Genomic DNA, 19,940 nt, shown 5'->3' with positions numbered 1-19,940 from the left:
TTGAGGGAGCGTAAAGTTTAAATTAACTTAATTAATAATTATAATGGAATTAATGTATGGAGCTTAGCCGCTTAGGGTTTAGCTTTCGAAGTCCATTGATAGCAACTTGATTTAGAGTGCTTAATTATTTTAAAGTTTAATCAAGGGCCGACTGAGGCTGCCGGTGTGTAATGAAATCTACACACTTTAGTCAATGGAAGAATTGGAATCGAAAGGAAATACTGCATGATTCGTTTTGTATACAAGGAACATGTTAGGAAGGAGAGAGAATGTGAGAAAATTAGATACAAGAAATTTGTTAAATTTTTTCCTTTAAACTTAAATAATGTGAATTTTTACCAATTCCAATCCCAAAACAATCAATCCTAGAACCATTCCATATACAAAACAATCCCCCAAAATAAAGATTCAATCTTGTTCAATAATATTCAAAGTCTAGTTTGGGTTTCTTGAGAGTTTGAGACACTCAAGAGTCTTAAAACTCAAATACAAGTTTTTCTTCTTAATTATGAATTTATGATGTAACCCTATTCCAATTCCTTGATGGTTTTGGGCCCTCAAAGTCTCAAAGACTTCTTTTTTTTTTTTTTTTTTTTAAATTTTATGTTGGGCTGATGTTCTTTGTGCCGCAGCGTAACCTATGCCCAAACACATGGGCCTGCCATTTAGGGGAGCAGGATGGTTATTTCACCCACCCCCAGGTGTCTGGGCATAGTTTGTGCCCCGGACACAAAAAACATTGGGCCTTTAATTTTTTAAAAGCCTAAGAGTGTGTTTGATATGCATTCCCATATCCCAAAAATCTCGTTTATCATCTAATAATTGGTCTCAAAATTAATTCCCAAAGACCAAAACTAACCTAATGAATTAGGTCGATTTCAAATCTTATTGGGTTGGTTTTAGAACATTTCAGTTCGATTCCGATCCCAAATTAACACTCTTATTTAAAGCGGCTTAACTTTACAGGGTCTTTTTAGCTGGAAAAAAAAGAAAAAGAAGAAGAAAAGATCATCTATGTCTGATTCTCTTTAATGCGCATCGATGCGCTGTACACAGTCTTTCTCCCGCCTTACTCTGTTAGTTGGATAGTTGTTACTTGCCAGCGTTTATTAAAATTTCATACGGGAATGTGCGTACTGCGCCTACAGCGTTTTGTATCAGGAGATCCCTTTGACGTACCACACACTACTAAATTCTGAATTCTCTCCTTCCTTACTGTGCTTTCTATCTATTTGCTGTTCTTTCCATCTATTTGCTATCGCGTGGTTCCAGCTTGGAGGTCCTTAGACTTCTCTATTTCCCTCCCTGCCACCACACTCTCGCATCTACCTTCGTAGGGTTCTTCAATGCTCTTTTCCCGTTTCGAAGACTGACGATCGAATTCTAATCGGTTTCCGAGCAAATGAGAGAGTCAGAGTTGGATTTCTGCTGCGGATCCATGGGTCTCTTTGACAATCCCTGTAGAAAATCGTGCGGACGGAGTTATTTATAGGGTTTTTGTTGCAAGACGGTCTTCTTTTCTGATTTGGAGTAGAAAATGTCATTTCACGGTTTTTCTTCAAAATCGGAGAAGAATGAGGCCGCCAAGCAACAACGGAGGGATCCATACGAGGTCCTCGGGGTTTCTCGGAACGCAACGGATCAGGAAATTAAGAGCGCCTATCGAAAGATGGCTCTCAAGTAAGTTACTTTTATTCTAGTTTTATAATTTCAAACATTCTCTCTTGTTCAATTTTTGTTGGTCATATAGTAGCATTTTGCTTTTATTTGATTTCGTTTTTGTATTCCAGTCATATTTGAGGTTTTAGGTTAAGACTTTGGTTTTTGTATTTTTGACAATTTTTTGAATTTATTAGTTTCATTTATTCATCAAGATTTGCCCGTCGTTGGGCCAGAAAGGCTGAAATTATGTTTAGGTAGTTGTTGAATTCCGTCTATTTTCACATGCGCCTGTTCTGACAACAGTAAACCGGGTCATTTCTTTCCCTGTATTGTTTGACTTGTTCCCGGTCGATACCTCTTCATGTCCGGCTCTTTTTTCGGTTTTCCCTTGCTAAACTATAAAAGAGGACAGAAAATGGCTCCATCGTATTTCATCAACAAATTGTCGATGATAGTAGGTATTATAGGAAAGATTTCCCTACTTCCTACAGCTCACATGTGGTACCACTTCTGCGGACTCTTTCACTGTCTGTTTCTGTATTTGCTATTCTCTTATAGCTGTATTGCATCTCACAATGATGGCAAAGGCATTAAAATTTGTCTACTTTCTGGTTTTTCCTTGACGAGTTGACGTGGATAAAGTTGAGAAACCTTTAAGGCTGTTCCTTACGTGATTATAATAAGACTGAAATTGAAAGACATCAATGATGGAAAAAAAAAAAAATGAAGCAAAAAGCTGTTACCTGACTTCAAGTTGAATTGTCTTCCATCTTATGCCTGGCTTTACATGGACCCATCATCAGTTCTTCTCTATTAGTAATGCTTATTGATGAAAAAAAGAATGGGGAAAATTCCCCCCTCCCCCCAAGGTATATCCATTAATTATATGGTCCTGTGGTCATGGCATTGATAAACAGATACACCCGAAAGAACTCCCAGTATTGGAGACGTGTTATTGTTTACTTATCTGGGTTTATTTTTTGGTGCACAATACTTTTTCTCAGTTTCAAGAGTTCATGCTCATCCCCTGAGACCATTCATCTATTGCCTATCACTCCAACAAGTGGGGAAAAAACATACTCCTTGAGGACCCTTGGGGCCATTACCCAGTGCTGATCCTGCTTCCTATGCTGGGTATTGGGAGGGGTGAGTTTGGAATCAGTCCTAACCTTTGGCATTTTTGCGCAAAGTGGCCGCCCTCAAGACTCGGACCCGCGTGATGTGGGTGAAAACTGTAGAGTGATGCTGGCTGTCAGGTGAAATGACCTGCAAAACAAGAGAATAAACACTAGAGGTTGGCCGGAGATGATTCCAGTTGGGTCCTTTGATGCCTAAACCAGTTTTCAGGGCAACCAGTCAAAGGGAGAGAGATTAGTTCAAGAAGAAGCATAGAACTAAATCAAGATTCTTCGACCGTAGTCGAATTACATCCAGAGCTGGTTCTAAAGTGGACAATTCAGTTCAATCTGACTTACCTGAGGTCTTCATCTGATATTTATCGGCGATTGGGAGGATGTGTTTGTTTTGACATGATGGGACTGCAAGTGGCTTGCATCCCGAGAAGGATCGGCTTTAAGTATGTAAGCATTAAATGCAAAATGGGCTTGTTAGGACATAATCAACCCTTTCGGTGGATATTGGATAATCCTAAGCATGCCTTTATTTATTGCTGTTGAGTTGTAACGTGACTCGATGCGTTGAGATGGGACGCATCCGGGATGTGGATGATGGAAGTCTGTTCCCCGTTTCTCAATGACGAATGATTGATTCTTGCGCTGTCCTGACACCTATGTCAGATGTAGGCTTTACGCTCCGTCGGTCATTTAAGCTATGGATCCAGATATTTGCGGATTACGACCCATCGTGGGTCGTTTACGATCCTTTCCACGTGTCATCCATCTATGGACTAGTTTTTTAGTGGTATATCACCGCGCAAAGGACCCTTGGGGGTTATTCATGGTAGATTTAGCAGCACAAAATTACTCGGGATGATATTCTTTAATTGGTTAATATTTTATGGGAAACTTTTACTCTGTTGCCAACCCTTGAGGAAAAAGAAAGACAATGGAGCAGTATGATCGACTCTCTCTGTCTCTCAATTTTAACTCTGTCCTTAAAGTTATATTGTGACTTGTGAGACATCTGTTTTAGATGTTTTTGAGCCTTTATTGATTTCTGGTCTAATCAGACAATCAGTCTGCCTTAAGAGTCCTTGTTGCTTAGTGATGGGATTGTTTCTTAGAGGGCCATTTTGTTATTTGTTTTCTGCTTTTCTCATTGGTTATTGGGCGGCAAGGTTACCTCAACTTGTCATCTTTCCTTTCCAATTAAAATTCTTTCAAGTGGCTAAAAATTTGATAAAAGAGGAAGGGCCTGCTAATGAGTTGTCAGATTTGTGGTGTGAGTGTCTATTCTGAGAATTTGTTTCCCGTTGTTTGTTTTGTACAGTTCCACAATAACTATGTTGGAGAAATCTAAAACCCTCTCTCTTTTGTGGACTTGAATTTTGATGTTTGCTTGGATCTGAGGTGATTTAAGAGTTACTCCAATAGGAGATAAGTTGAGGGAAGTCGTTTTGGGATGGTTTGAGCATGTAAAACAAGGCCATTGAGTACACTGGTAAGGGGTGGTACTGATTTGAGGAAGTTTGAGAAGCAAGGGGATGGTAAAAAATGACATGGGGAGAAGTCTGAGAAAGAATATGAATGACTTTGGATTAACAACAAATATGACCTTCCATAGACTTGAAAGGTGAAGTATTCATGTAGCTGACCACGTTTGGTTGGCAATGGGCATATTTGAGTAAAGTTGAATATGTTGTTGTATGTCTGAATATTGCTTGAAGAGGTGCTCATCGTTCAACCTCCTTGGGAGAGCAATGCAGCACAAGCCACAAAATCAAAGGGAGCCCAGTTCTGCATTGGTGGTCTATCCAATTTCACAATTTACAGTGGAGTAAAACATAACTGATCGTTGGCAGTCAGAGGTATATACGTAAAAGTAAGGCTTCTAAAGTAAAATAAGCATTAAGAAATATGAAAATAGCCAAGGCTCCAGGTCCAAATGGAGTCCCAATAGAAGTATGGAAGAGCTTAGGGATCTGTGGCTTATTTTGGTTAACTAAGCTGTTTAATAAGATTATGTGCATCGAGAGAGTGCCAGATGAATGGAGGAGAAGCTTTGTGGTCCCGATTTTAAAAAATATAGGTGATATCCAAAGTCACAACAACTATAGAGGCATAAAAGTAATGAGTCATACTATGAAATTATAGGAGAGGGTTATTGAAACACGCCTGAGAAAAGAGACCACTATTTCAAAGAACCAATTTGGTTTTATGCCAAGAAGATCCACAACATAAGCTATCTATTTACTAAGGAGACTGATATAGTCCTAGATTGGTAGAAGACCAACTAGGAGCTAGTAAACCAGAATCTATTATGAACAGGTAAATCGGCTAGGTTAATAATAGGTTTTTGGTGAAATTAGGGTAAGGGTTTTGTTAGGGTTAGGGTTAGGGTTAGGGTTTGATGTATGGGTTATGTTAAGTCATGGTAGGGGAGTCTATCAGTGAAGGTCCTGAGATGTTTTGATGGAGGGAAGTATGTAAACTTGAATGGGCAGCAAGGTTAGGGTTAGGGTTTCGGGTTTTTGAAAAGAGGAAAAGATGAATTTTTAGGGTTTATGAGGGTCAAATGAGGGAGCAACTTGGATTGAGTTTTCCTTATGGTGAGAGGAGAGTTCAATCCAAAAAAGGAGGAATTTTGCTGGCTTGTTTGGTTTGGGCAGAATTTAGGTATTGGGAAAAGTAAACAAAAAGGGAGAATGTTAGGGTTTGGTGGTTTAGAGGATTAGAAGAAGAAAGGTTAGGGTTGGGATGAATCAAACTCACTATTGTTGCAGAATTTCCTTGGCATCAACTTGTTTGATTGAGAAACTTGAATAAAAATTGAATCTTTAACAAGAACTTGAAGGAGATCTTCAAAGAACCTGAAGGAGAGTTTCAAAAGAACCTCCCGGGCTTCACACCGCAAGATGTCGATTGGTCAAACACCAATCCCACCAACGAACCACCCGGGCTTCCCTCCGCAAGGTGTCAATCGGATCAAACACTGATCCCACCAATCTTGATCATACACAAGACAGAAATCTTCAATGGAGAAGAAGAGCAACAAATGCTTTTCATTGATATCAAAATTCGTGTTCAATAGTTGTCCCCCTTACAACCTTATATAAAAGACTAAAAAATAGACTCCTACACTAAAAAAGGAAAGGCCTAACCCAATCCTAAACCTATTAGGTAACTTAAACTAACTAGGAAACTGAAATAGACTCAAAACAGAGTCTTAATCCAGCCCCACAAAGCACTTAAAAGAAAACTACTAAAATCACTTAAATTGGACCAGTGGTTCAACTGGTTCAATTTAAAACAAAAAATAATATGAAAATAAATTAAGTATAGAGCTAATCCCGTATGCAACCTATGTACCCCTACTTTAGGTCCATAAAAGTGACCTGTTACATTGAAAACCCATGGGATCAAAGGCCCAACATATATATAACCTAACCCTAGACTTATTCCCATTAAAATAAACCTCTTTTGGTGATGTATCTGCATCAGAGACTCATGGAAAGATTTGGAGAGAGTAGGAAGGATCTCCATATGGTCTTTATTGACCTTGAAAAAGCTTTTGACAGAGTTCCTAGAGATTTAATATGGCAGGTGCTAGGGAAGAGAAATGTTTCAAGTAAATACACGGACATAATTAAAGATATGTATGATGGCGTGGTGACTAGTGTAAGATCGTGGGTAGCCAAGGTAGTGTATTCCTAATTACGATTGGATTACATCAAGGATTAGCTTTAAGCCCTTATCTATTTGCGCTTATTATGGATGAGCTAACTAGAGACATCCAAGATGAGGTGCTTTGGTGCATGTTTTTTGTTGATGACATTGTTTTAGTGGATGAAACAAAGGCTGGGATTAATGCCAAATTGGAGTTATGGAGATCAACCTTGGAATCAAAAGGTTTAAGATAAGTGGAACAAAGACAGAATATATGGTTATGAAGATCAACCTTGGAATCAAAAGGTTTAAGATAAGTGGAACAAAGACAAAATATATGGTATGTAACTTTAGCAACTTCGGGACGGGGAATGAGGGGGTGAAAGTTGATGAAGATTCAACAACGTAGCCATTTTAGGTATCTAGGATCAATCATCAGTATGGAAGGTGATATAGAAGATGATGTCTCAGAAAGGATTAAATAGGGTGGATGAAGTGGAGAGGGGCATCCAGAGTGTTATGTGATCGGTGGATTCCTTTAAAGCTTAAGGGAAAGTAATATAGGACAGTCATAAGATCGGCTATGATGTATGGCGAGGAGTGTTGGGCAATTAAGAAGTGTCATATAGAAAAGCTAAGCGTAGCGGAGACTGGAGAGGAGGATGTTGAGATAGATGAGTGGCAAACCCAGGAAGGATAAAGTAAGGAATGACCATATTAGAGCTGGTTTGGGAGTAGCCCCGATTCAAGATAAGCTACGAGAAAGTCATTTAAGGTGGCATGGCCATGTTCAATGGAGGCCTTCAGACGCTCCAGTTCGGATGAGTGATTTGATTCAGAATGAAGGTACTAAAAGAGCTAGGGGGCAGGCCTAAAATGACCCTACGAGAAGTAGTGAGGAAAGACATGCATAGATTAGGTCTTGTCTCTAATATGACATCAAATAGAGTTGATTGGAGGGCAAGGATCCATGTAGCCGGCCCGAGTTTGTTTGTTTAAGACTTACTTGTAGTTGTGGTGTTATGTTTCTTTTCTTTACTTTGTTTTACATTTTGTCCTCTCAAGGATCCGTGTAGCCGACCCCACTCAGTTGGGATAAGGCTGAGTTTTTGTTGTTGTTGTATTGCTATGGCAGTCCAAATGATGGTTAAGGGCAGTGACTATAAGCAAAGAGATGAGCAAATGACTGTTCTGGGTTTAGGAAGTGTTACTTCATCGAAAAGAAGGAAAGAAGGATGGAGAAGGAATAATGGAAAAGAGAGAAGAGGTGTTGATGGACCTAGGTTCCGCAGGATTTCACAAAATAGTGACTCTTGTTCACATTAATTTCTTTCTTTCAAATATTTTAATCAAGTTCTGTTTTCTTTACTAATGAACCGATATCCTGAAATAACTTATTTATAGATGGGACTTACAACCCCCAACATCATATGACTTGAAGTTATCTTATCTTTCAAGCTAAAAACCACTTAATTAATTAAATTAAGTAGCTAACCTTTCATGTCATTGAAAAACTGAAACTATCTGGAAACAATCCCCAATTAATCTGTAGGCAATTCATGCGTTATAAATTTCCTCTTCTGCAACTAAGAAATAGGCATATATATATTAATAAAGTGTTATTAAATAATCATACATGGCTACTTATGGGTTTAGATGGATACTAAAAGGGTGTATCCAGTGCAGGAGACTCCCACCACTCTGGGGTTTTGGAGGGGCGGATACGTATGCAGCCTTACCACCGCGTCTTGAAGAGGCTGTTTACCGATTTGAACCTGCGACCACCAGGTCACAATGGAGCAATCTTATCGTTGCGCTAAGGCCTGCCCTCGGGTTTGGATGGATATTGGTAATGGTTAATTATATGATGGGATGATCATGTGCTTCTGTTTGAATGTTGACAAATTTTGTGGGCCTTCACTGATAGACCTTAAAAGTGCTTCAATCTCTTGCTATCATCTTGCTATATTGCTTCTCTCTCTCTCTCTCTCTCTCTCTCTTAGTCCCTAAGATTAAGTATACCAAAAGGGAGACCGTGTGTCCAAGAAAAATACCGGAGTTGCCCTGTCAGATTGTACAAACCCCTTAAGTACCCCTAATTTGATTGGCTTCTCCACGTGTATCTTTGGGTCCTAGCACAATGTTTGTTGAAGCAGTGGCACCACTCTTTTGAGTTAGTGAATTTCATTGTCGTTTTGGCTAGTGGTGTTCTTTAGTTTGTCAGTGCAGTGATGCAGTTGCATGTGTGTTGCTGGACCGCCATGACCTAATTTGGAAACCCAGACCAAGAATAACCAAATCCAAATCAGGGGGATTCTGGTCCAATAGGGGTTAATATTGTGATCTTTTATTTTATTTGATGTTAAACAACCTCTCCGCGAAGCGCGGGGTAAGGCTGCGATGTATCTCAGTATGAACAGCAAATAAAATTGATGATCAATCCTTCTGGACTCAAATTAAATCTAACTCAGCGATCACCAGTAATAGTAGATGAATTTGTACTTGCTGGAGAGAATTAAACAGTAAACAGAGTAGAGGATATGACCTTTGATTTCCTACCAATGGCCTGGATCAGAATCTCTCCAATCAATCGAGCTTCTCACAATATGCATACTATCTCAGCAGCAAAAGGCTAAGCTGATACTTCATTCATAAAAAATCGTTGGTTGGCCAATAAGCCTTACAAGCTGTTTATTTAAAACAAAAGAGTCCCTAGCTGTGTAAGAAACCTATTCATTCACACTTACATAGTCATTAGGTAACTTAAAAGAAAAATGACACTAAAAAGGAAACCTTCTACACTAGATAAAGGAATAGGACTCAAATAAAACAACTTAGAAAAGCCTAATAAAGTAAATCCTGTATGCATGCCTCCTAACCATAATTTAGGAGTATTTAAGTGGCCCATCAGAAAGAAAACCCATTGGACCAAGGCCCAACACATATATAACCCAACCCAAAGCTGATTTCTAATAAAATATGCACATTTAGGGGATTTATTTGCATCATAATCACCTAATTTACAGATAAGGATTCCTTCCCTATTTTACCAGATGACCCTTATCCTACAAGGCCCCATTTGTTTAGAGGGGACTTACGTGGGGTGGGAAAATGCTGATGTGGCACTTCAAAATCCCACCCCAACCTTTTTTGGTTGATTTGGGGTGGTAAACTTACAAAAGTTCGGGGGACATCATTAATTGCTTTGTCTGCTGTTGTGGCACTTCAAAATCCCACCAAATTGGTGGGACTTTGGTTACTGTTCATGGGAAAAGTAACTTTGCCTGAACATTTCCACCCCATCAACATGTGGGTCCCATCTTCCCAACAATCCCACCCCACCTTCCTCTCTAAACAAACGGAGCCTAAAAGTAATTCTGTGCTGTTCCTTTCTTTATTTAATTCCAATAAATGCCCACCACCTCTGTATTTATTCCCCGTTGAATCCCTGACTCTTTGTTCCTTCCTAAAGGGTTCCGAAATTTGCAATATTTACAGAATTACCATTGAACATTGAGTTTGTTACTAGTAGGCCCATGGCAACCCAAAATTGGGGGGGTTTTGAATCCCGGGTTGTGCATTATGCAGCTTCTTGGCAATGATTGTCAATAAGAATTTTCTTGTATACTGTATAAAATCTTATGTGGTAAGCTCTTGTTGAATCTAGTCATACTGTGGTAGTAGTGTAGTGACTTCTGATTCCCACAGCACTTGATATGGTATGTTTTGTGATAAGTTCCTTGTTTGTTCTGCCCTTACACAGTTCTACTATTGTAGTGCTTGAATTATATACTCACGCCGAAACCATACATTTTTTAGGTACCATCCTGATAAAAATGCAAATGATCCTGAAGCAGCTGATATGTTTAAGGAGGGTACATTCTCTTATAATATTCTTTCCGATCCAGACAAGCGACGTCAGTATGATACAGCTGGTTTTGAGGTAAGATATTGAGGTGGGATTGTAATTATACATAACATTTGACATTTGAATATTTGATATGGTCACTTTCAATTGCACAGGCTTACATTTTCTTTTTTCCCTCTTCTACATTGCTGTGCTGTTCTTAGACTCCAGTCATTGCTGACAATTATTTGGTTTATATAGTTTGTAGTTTATTTCATTGCATTACGTGATTTGTTTTGGCCAGATTTCATTTGTCTGTTGTGTTTATGATTTAACTTGAATCATCGGTTGAGAACTGATGTAATGGCTTCTCCAGGCTATTGAATTAGAAAGCCAAGAATTGGAGTTGGATCTTTCAAGTTTGGGAGCTGTCAACACCATGTTTGCTGCCCTTTTTAGGTAAATCCAGTAAAAGAATTTTTGTTTTCTCATTTATGGGGGAGGCCCATGATATCATGAGTCTGCCAGTCTGGGCCATGGAATGATGGGCTTGTTTCTATTTGTATATGTATCACACAATAGTAAACTTGGTGTGCCAATTAAGACCGCTGTGTCAGCAACTGTCTTGGAAGAAGCACTCAATGGAATGGTAACTATTCATCAACTTCAGTTGGGGAAACCCTTGTTTAAGAAGGTGAGTTATTGTGGGCTATTTTTTTTTTTCTGATAAACTATTATTTTTCTTCAAATGGTGAATGCATTTGAAGCTTTCTCATATTTCTACAGGTTGAGAAACAGTGTGCTCACTTCTATTCTGTAACAATAACAGAACAGGAAGCACAAGCTGGATTTGTGTGTCGAGTGCAATCACCAGACAGAAGCAAATTCAAGGTTTGTGAAGACTTTCCTAGTCCTTGGGGCATCTCGGACATGCCATTTGCACATTTTGGGTGATATTTTCTCATTTATGGTTTTACCTTTGATCATAAAAGCTTGGATAATTTAGATTTCCTTTTATATATTTTTTGGTTGGATCAGATGATTCAAACCATTCAGTCTATGCTATTGGATGACTGGGATTTCTTTTTATACCCTTTTAGATTTTAATTTTGGTGCGAAGGGTGATACCCTTCCTTGCGCCGAGAGCAGAGGATTTTAATGGTAGAATGATAACAATCATTCTACATTATGACCCTTCCCAGACCCCACAATGGCGGGAGCCTCGTGCACTGGGTACACCCTTTTTCATTCTCTTTCACTCAGTGTGACCAAAAGCATCATCACTGGTGAAGTATCCTAGGGTTAATTCTAACTTATTCTCTTCATGTATAATATTTAAGGTGGGGTTGTATTCATTATGGGTCCTGACATTTTGATTTTATGACATGTGGCATGTTATTGGGTCTCCAGAGGTGTCCGCATCTTGGAACCCTAGACCCAAGACATTTGCTTTAGGAGTAAACCTCTGTGTGACAAGCCTCCTTCCCCCAATCTCCCCCTCCCCCACCAAAAAAAAAAGGAAGGGAAAAAAACCCAATAAAAGAAGGAAGAAAAGAAAAATACAGAACAAACTTGGAGGAAATATTTTTTTGTTCGTAGTTCGTATAGGAGCTAAAGAATACACTTGTTAGCTGCAAACTGAGTCAACATGATCCCAATAATAAGCCAATTTCTGCCATTGTAGTTCATTGTCATATTTTATTCAGAACTGAGTGTTCTGATATTTCTTTGAATATCCTGTGGAGAATTATTTCTTCATTTGTAACCAACCAAATCATTTGGTGTACCATTGTGGCTAGGACCCTTTTACCCCCCACTCTTTCTTCTTATTTTTTGGCTTTGCAGCTGTAGGCTGCCTTCAGGATCCTTGTTTATGAACTGCTGTTTAGAACACTTTTGAAATCCCAGCCTCAGGATTCCTGCATTTACCAGCTGCCTTAGGTATTTATGCATTGTTTGGCGAGCCCTGCTTGGGCATCTAATTTAATTTATGACCACTTTATGCTAAAAGAGCCAGGGGCAGACCTATGATGACCTTAGGAGAAGTGAGGAAATACATGCATAGCTTAGGCCTTGAATCAAGTATGATCTCGAATAGAGCTGACTGGAGGGCAATGATCCATGTAGCCGACCCCATTTAGTTGGGATAAGGCTGAGTTGTTGTTGTTTTATGCTAAACATCTGATTGCTATTTTTATTTCACATTCAAGTTGTTAAAGTTTGACACCTATTACATTTAACAAAAATGCAATGCATGGAGATATCTTTTGTGTGTTACTCCAAAATCAATTGGCTGATTGGTTTAGTATCTGAAATGGTTACCGTGCAGCCTGGTTTCACTTTGTCTATCTTATAGCCAACAAGGTGATCATTTTTTGTTCCAATGTAATTATGTATGTCAAAAAATACACGAGTAATGACATGCTAATTGTTACTAACCTTTGGCATTTGATTGGATTTTCCAACTTGCACCACATCAAAATCCTTTAATGACATGTTAGTTGTTACTAAACTTTGGCATGTGATTGGATTTTGCAACTTGCACCATATCAAAATCCTTTATTTTTTATGCATTGTAGCTTCCCATGCTTAAAATGGTACTTATGAACTGAATTTGGAATGTGCACCAACATTTTATGTTGGCAGTGCTTCAAATTGGCATAAAAAAAGTGGGAGCTTTGGGTTCAATTTATGTAGTTTATTCCCCTAATCCCCTAGTTCTTGAGTTCGTCATGGAACTCCTTTGGCAGGGGGGATCAGCCCTAAGGCTGTAAATATATTGTGCTCTTGTTTATAGGGCCATAATTTAACTGTTCATGATCCTATAAATTCTCTAGCACACTAAGCATGTCTGTTCTGCAACATTGAAATTTAAAATTTACTTAAGTTTTGGCCATAATTTTCTTCTGACAAATTGTTTTGTGCAAAATAATTGCTGGTGTATAAATGAACATCCTTGATCTGCTACTAAAAGGTTTAAAACCTATGCAGCTTTTGTACTTCGAGCAGGATGATAATGGTGGATTATACCTTGCATTACAGGTACTGAGCAGTATTTATGGCTTTCTTTATTTCTCTAATTGGATTGTTTGCTTGAGTTCTCTTAGATGTAACTCTGGGTAATACTGAAGTAACAATATATAACTGTGTTCTGATAAATATGAAAACATGAAGTATTGAGAGATCATCGCCTCGTCTGTGGATGTCTCCGGATCAAATACTCGATTCTTGCTAGTTGCTAGGTATTTATTAGATCAGATAGATGTAACTCTTGGTAATACTGAAGTACCAATATATAATTGCGTTCTGATAAATATGAAAACATGAAGTATTGAGAGATTATTGCCTCGTCTTTGGCTGTCTCCACTCTCCAGATCAATACTTGATACTTGCTAGGTATTTTTGATAACACATATTACATGAGATCTCACTCACTTTTTCTTATATTACTTAATACTTATCAGGTATAGTTGATACCCAAAGTAATATGTATCATATATGGGTCCATCTGAATTTCATCTCCTAGGTTACAAATGATTTGCAACCAATTCAAAAGCCCCTACTTTATAAGAGAATTGTAGCTGAACATATGGGTAAATGTGTCATTTGAATTTTAGAATCCAAATTGCCAACAGTGAGCATATAGAAAATCCTTGTTAAGGTAGCATAAATTGATTTTTTTCCCCCATTTTTTCTCGGCTCTCTTCTTCGTGGTGGCCGAAACGTGTTTTGAACAGAGGAGTTGCAGAGCACATCCACCCTCGATGATCTCCTTGTTGCAATCATTGTTGAGGGCGAGGGACTCATTTGGATGGAAGCCACCAAGGAGGAGTTACAATGATTGAGAGGTGAAATGCAGAAGTTGGAAATGTTGTTGGAATAAGCTGTTGGACTTGGACAGAGATGTCCAAATAGGAGGCATCATATTGCTGCTATGCTTGCTGTCGTGGTGACAGCAGCTGGTCCACTGACACGGCTCTTGAATTCTGCTTCCCTGGTGAGGGGGGTTGGATGATGCTGGTGGTGACAATAATGGCATGATCATCGGAGGAGGTCAAGGAAGAGGAAGAGGAAAGAATCTGTTAGCCTGATCCCGGAGAGAGAAAGTTTGCTAGCAAGGTATACTTGAAGGAGGAGATGCTTACGTTGCTCCTTGACGGAGGAAGGTTTGGGAATTCAGACGTTGTAGTCGGAGATGACCATAGGGAATCTCAGGACTGGGTGAAGCTCTGATGCATAATTCAGGCGCCGGGCATTCTCATCAGTCTGCCTAATCCCCCGCACTACTCTCTTGGTCCAAATCGATCGGATCGCCCTCTGCCTTCGTCGACTGAGATTGACTCTTATCGCTTAGCTCTTCAAGATTTCAACCTTTTTTTGCTGTTTCACACGACACCCACCCAAATTTGTTTGCATGGATATGCAGTTTTGATTTTACTATGCCTGAACAGACCAACCATCCCGACTAACTGCTCTCAAGTCTCACAATTCCATCTTTTATTGTTTCTGAGTGAAAAAGTTCAGGAAAGAATACAAAAGACAAGGAAATGCAAAATCTGACCGAAAATCAAAAGGGAGAGATCGGGCAATTTTGAACTTTGATCTTGGAAGCCTCGGTCATCTCTCTCTCTCCCCCTGAACCAGGGAAGGTGGCAGAGGAGATTCGGATCCAATGATGTTAAGAGTTGAGGAGTCCGAGAGATGGAGGACCAAATTCCCAATCCCAAATAAAAGGAACGAAGACCTATGTAGTTTGCGCAAAGCTTGTTATGGATTGTTTGGTAAGTGAAGGTGTTGCTTGTTGATTGTTGTTGATGCTGCTGCTGCTATGGCCTTTCTTTTGTTCCTTGTATTTGTTCTCTCTCTCTCATGAAAGGAAACGGGAAAAAAAAAAAAAAGGCGATTCCGTCGTCGTAGTTGTGTTCTGTCCTTCCTCTCCCACTCTTTGCCTCTTCTTCGAAAGGTGCCTTTCTGTCATTAATAGTGTGACAAGATGAGAGCAGTCTTCAATAGCAATGGAGAAGATAGGGATTACAAGGTCTCTTCCTCATGCCTCTTTGTGTTTACAAAGAATTCCCCCGTAACCCTAAAAACCCCTCATCGCTAATAGTTTAAAGGGAGGCAAATAGATACAAAATTCCATAATTACCCCATGTAAAACATGCCTCAAGCTCTATGGAGGCAGCCAACAACCCAAACTACAGAATACAAGACATCGACCCTCAACATTAAGGTGGGGAGTGAGGTTATTAATGTAGAGGTGACGAAGTAGACTTTTGTTTGAGATCTAAGAATTTATTGGGTTGGTTGTGTGGCAATTCTATCTTTGACTTTTGGAGCCTACTTGGCTCCTTATATCCTTTTGTTCTACAAGCATTTCTTCTTCCAATAGTGAAAAGATTAGAAAAAAAAAGATGCTGACACCTAAGATAGCTATGTCTGCTTCAGACTTGTAATCCTATTGAAGTTATACTGTATGATTTAGATCAATTAGCCTAATGAGTGAATCGTTTAATTGGACTTGGCCTGTTGGGAGCTTTTTGTTTTCCTTAAACAAGGTATAACGAGGGAATTGATGCCACTTATAATTAATAATGGACTTAAAGCCACTTAGAATGTGATCAAATGCATTATATTTATTGGTTGAGAGGAAGAAGAAAGAGCAATGAATTTGTGAATATAGAAACCAACAAGTCTCCCATGCACAAAATACTTATGAAGACGTATCTGAAAAAATATGAATCAGTCTGAATCTAGACAAGTTGTGTAGCAGACCTGGTAGTTACACCCGGGTTTAACATCTTCCTGGCAATGTTTTTTGTATCTGCATGCTCCATCAATACAGCATATCTAAGTTTATATTGATTTGCATCTGGGATTGTCCATTTACCTTACTGCTGTAAATGGTTGGTTTTGGTAATGCAGGCCTGTTCCAAAATTTGGTCCTATTTTGATATCTATTAGGTATGGGCTTTTAATTCTTTAGGTTTATTTGTAATGGACTATTTAGGGCTCAAAAGTGGGGATCTAAAGGTAATAGATATTTAATTAGTATTGGGATCATTTGGTAGTGTAGTTGGCCTTAGTTTAGTCATTAAAGAGCTGTTTTTCTGAATTGTTTGGAGCCAAAGTTATGTAGACTTGAAGATTTTGGCTTCTAATTATTTAAGTATTTTAGAGTCCTTGTTAGTTAAGTTATTCTAGTTGCCTAAGGGATTTGCATCTTAGAAACTCTCTTTTGTTTTTCTTATACATAAGTAACCAACTCCCTATCAATTATAGTTGAATGAAAGAAATTGTATTTCAAATATATACCAGTGAAAGCCCCTCTTGCCTTTCTTCTCTCTCTTTTTCCCCACCTAACAAATCGATCTCTTTTCTCTCTTTTGTATCAATTTGTTATCTTTTAACTAGAAGTTGCTGTTCATGAGTACTGTTCCCAAAACAGTAGCTCTCCATTACACTTTCCCTCTTTCTCTTGTATTCCTTAATTTTTTTTATCCATCCTACCCCTTTCCACCTCCCTTCTATTGTAGTTCTGCCTGAGATTTGGAAACACTAGCCTGTTCTACTTCGTCTGGTCTCATTAAGATAAAGAACTAACACCTTGTGAGTAGAATCCTTGTGTATGTGTGTTTTGATTCTATATGAAAATTCAAGCTACTTCATGATATGTGTTTCCATGCTGCAAATATATTTGGCATTTAGGTAGGTCCCTTGGGAAATCTTTTATTGTTCAATTCTTCTTCACCTTGGCCGTCATGGTTATATTTTGTAATAGAATGTGTTTTTATTTCATTTATTTACTTTCTTCATTATGATTGGGTTTTGGGGCATATTACAGCGAAACTTCTTCATTGTGCAGGAAGACAGTGCAAAAACAAGAAAGGCCACATCTGCTGGGATGTATTTTTTTGGTTTCCCTGTTTACCGGTTAGATCAACCACTCAATACGGTGAGATAATGGCACTGCAAGTTCTTTTATTACCTTACTCTTGAACTTCCAAACATCTCTTTTCCTATTGTTTTTCTTTCATCAAATTGCATGCTTTCTGAATACAGATAGCAGCTACAAAGGAACCTGATGCTGCCTTTTTCAAAAAATTGGAAGGATTTCATCCGTGTGAAATTACTGAACTAAAAGCTGGGACCCATGTTTTTGCTGTCTATGGTTAGTTCTGCAACTTTGTCTAGATGGGCATGTCACTTTCCTCGGTATGTGACCAAATGGACCTAACTCCTAAGCATTGCTCTTTCTGTATTCTGGTACATGCTTTCAGGTGACAACTTTTTCAAAAGTGTTAGCTACAGAATAGAAGTGCTTTGTGCTGCACCTTTTCCAGAAGAAAAGGAAAACCTAAGGGCTGTGGAAGCTCAAATTTTAAATAAGAGGGTGGAGCTTGCTAAATTTGAAACCGAGTACAGAGAGGTTTGGCTTTACACATTAGCATTTTGTTTATAACTTGAAGGAATCTATACTTTTTTTGCGCTTACTTTAATGCGGTGTTACAGGTCTTGGCACAATTCACAGAGATGACCAGTAGATATGCACAAGAAATGCAGTCAGTGAGTTCACTTCTCTTGGTCTTTTTGGACTTGGTGCATGTTTGGTAAGCTTCTGGGGCAGGCTTCTGCAGGTCAAAAGTGCAGGTCCAACGAAATTATTTCATTTGGGATCTTTTCCAGAGAAGCCCAAGAAGCTGTGCCCCTGGGCTTGTGTGGATGTCCGGTAGATAAATTTCCAAACAAAATAATTGTGTGTGCCTGCCTTTAAACTCCAGAAGCCGTCTTCTGGGCTTCCAGAAGCAGAAGCCTGAAAAGTTCTCCAAACTTGCACTTAGTTCCATGGTTTTAACCATGGCTACCAAGCTTGTAAATGATTCTGTGGTTGAACTGTTTGAATCTCTTCCAATTTGGAAGAACGGATCAAGTCAAATCTTTGACCTCCTACTGATAGAACAACTATGAACTGTATGACCATTTGATATCCTTAAAAAAGGGCGTACCCAGTGCACAAGGCTCCCACCACTGCAGGGTTTGGAGAAGTTCATAATGTATGCAGCCTTACCCCTGTTTTTACAGAGAGGCTGTTTCCTGATTCAAACCTGGGACCACTTGGTCACAATGGAGCAACTTTTACCATTGCACCAAGGCCCGCAGACAATCCATGTTAATTCACCCAGGTCATGAAAATACTTGGGGAAGGGGGAGTTTTAATTGCTTAAAATGTTTTTATTTGTGAAAGTAGAGGCAGAAGGGGCTACTCTACATCTTGATGAGTGAGACCCTAAAAATCTAAATTCTAGGTGAGACTAAATATGCAGAGATAGATTGTTTGTGTATCCTTATATATGAAACAATGATTCAAACTGCTTGAAATGTGGCTCAGACCCTTTAATCTGAGATCTGCCTCCCAACCTCCCTACTGGGTCAATGAACAATCTGGTTAAGCAATTTTGGTTTAAAAAATGGGGTTTCAGTTAAAGTAGAACTGCTAAAATTTATGTTTGTTCTTTCGTCCGTCTTTAGATTGATGAACTTCTTCAGCAAAGGAACACAATCCATGCTGCATACACAACTGTTCCACCTTTAAACCGAAGTATGAGTAGTAGCAAGGTCAGAGGTTCCTTCAAGGAGTCTAAAGTAGAAGAGGATCAGCAAGCAAAAGATAAGAAGCCTATGAGGGATAGGACAAAGAAGAAATGGTATAATCTATACTTGAAGGTGGATAAGAGGAAACCTTGCTGAATATGGTAAGTCATACTAACAAAAGTATATTGCATTATATGTTTTGTGATGTTAACTAAAATGACTGATTTCTGCATCTTTTAGGGTTATTTTCTTTTGAAGAATTGTGGGGAGCTTCAACAAACATCTTCTGAGTGAAGATGTTGTGGCTGGGAGTGTATTCTCCCTTCATGTCCAGCCCGTTTGTTCAGCAATAGTGGAGATAAATCCTTGGGCATATTCTTTGTTACTCTAGCATGTAAAGGATATCAATGCTTGCCTTTATTCTGTCTTTCATTTTTTCTTTTTGGTAGGCCATTCTGCATGTGAATTCCGCCCAGTCAGACCATGCCTCCAAGATAATCAAAGCCACTGTATCATCCAAAGTACAAATGGTCCAATCACTTAAAGAAATTCTGAGCAAATCATACAAAATTTACAAAATACATTTCACCAATTAAAACCATAAAGATCAATGTTGGTGCGACTTTCTGGGGTGTGGATTATCCACCGATGCCGGGCTTTACCATTGATTCAGCAGTTGATTGTTTTGTGGGAGCCTGCTTGACAGAAAACATCCGACCATCTGATGAACAAATTTTTATACTGGCAACTCGTTCCATTTAGTCATGACTGTGCCCAAGGATTTGAAAGGTATTCTAGGAATATTGCAACAGTGAAGTATGGAGTTGGAACTCAATGGTGATGGGGCAAATTGGTACAACATGTACTTGACACCCCAGATAAAATCTTCTTCTAATGTTTTGGGGTGGAGATATTTAAAAGGAAGGATTCGGTCAAAGTCTAAGAGTGAATGTGAATGAAGGTATTTTCTACGCAACCTCGATGGTCCCGAGTAGTAAATGCCAATCTAATTCTTATTCAATTTGCCAAATTTTTATACGCGATCTCAATGGTCT

At 38.9% G+C, this 19,940-nt stretch overlaps 1 protein-coding gene across 2 annotated transcripts; it reads left to right on the top strand.

The window, feature by feature from the left end:
- Window positions 1-1,241: 1,241 nt before the first annotated feature.
- On the top strand, window positions 1,242-19,300 carry LOC122654738 (chaperone protein dnaJ 16-like). 2 transcript variants are annotated; one of them, XM_043848968.1, is made up of 13 exons: window positions 1,242-1,680; window positions 10,266-10,389; window positions 10,670-10,752; window positions 10,876-10,987; window positions 11,080-11,184; window positions 13,285-13,335; window positions 17,159-17,248; window positions 17,356-17,464; window positions 17,574-17,722; window positions 17,806-17,859; window positions 18,823-19,046; window positions 19,126-19,180; window positions 19,211-19,300. In XM_043848968.1, the coding sequence occupies exons 1-11, from the start codon at window positions 1,538-1,540 to the stop codon at window positions 19,039-19,041; spliced, it is 1,239 nt and encodes a 412-aa protein (XP_043704903.1). In that variant the 5' UTR covers window positions 1,242-1,537; the 3' UTR covers window positions 19,042-19,046; window positions 19,126-19,180; window positions 19,211-19,300. The 2 variants fall into 2 exon arrangements, with proteins under 2 accessions (XP_043704903.1, XP_043704904.1); XM_043848969.1 differs by lacking the exon at window positions 13,285-13,335.
- The last annotated feature ends 640 nt before the right edge of the window (window positions 19,301-19,940 follow it).

Source organism: Telopea speciosissima, chromosome 3 (assembly GCF_018873765.1).
Source record: "Telopea speciosissima isolate NSW1024214 ecotype Mountain lineage chromosome 3, Tspe_v1, whole genome shotgun sequence".
Classification (NCBI taxonomy): domain Eukaryota; kingdom Viridiplantae; phylum Streptophyta; class Magnoliopsida; order Proteales; family Proteaceae; genus Telopea; species Telopea speciosissima.
This window is presented reverse-complemented; position numbering and strand designations above follow the sequence as displayed.

What these genes read in the sequence shown, in the direction of transcription:
- LOC122654738 (XM_043848968.1), top strand. Translation starts at nt 1,538, where the DNA reads ATGTCATTTCACGGTTTTTCTTCAAAATCGGAGAAGAATGAGGCCGCC. An exon ending in ATGTTTGCTGCCCTTTTTAG is followed by an intron (nt 10,753 to 10,875) that starts GTAAATCCAGTA and finishes ATCACACAATAG; the next exon opens with TAAACTTGGTGTGCCAATTA. An exon ending in TAGATCAACCACTCAATACG is followed by an intron (nt 17,249 to 17,355) that starts GTGAGATAATGG and finishes TTCTGAATACAG; the next exon opens with ATAGCAGCTACAAAGGAACC.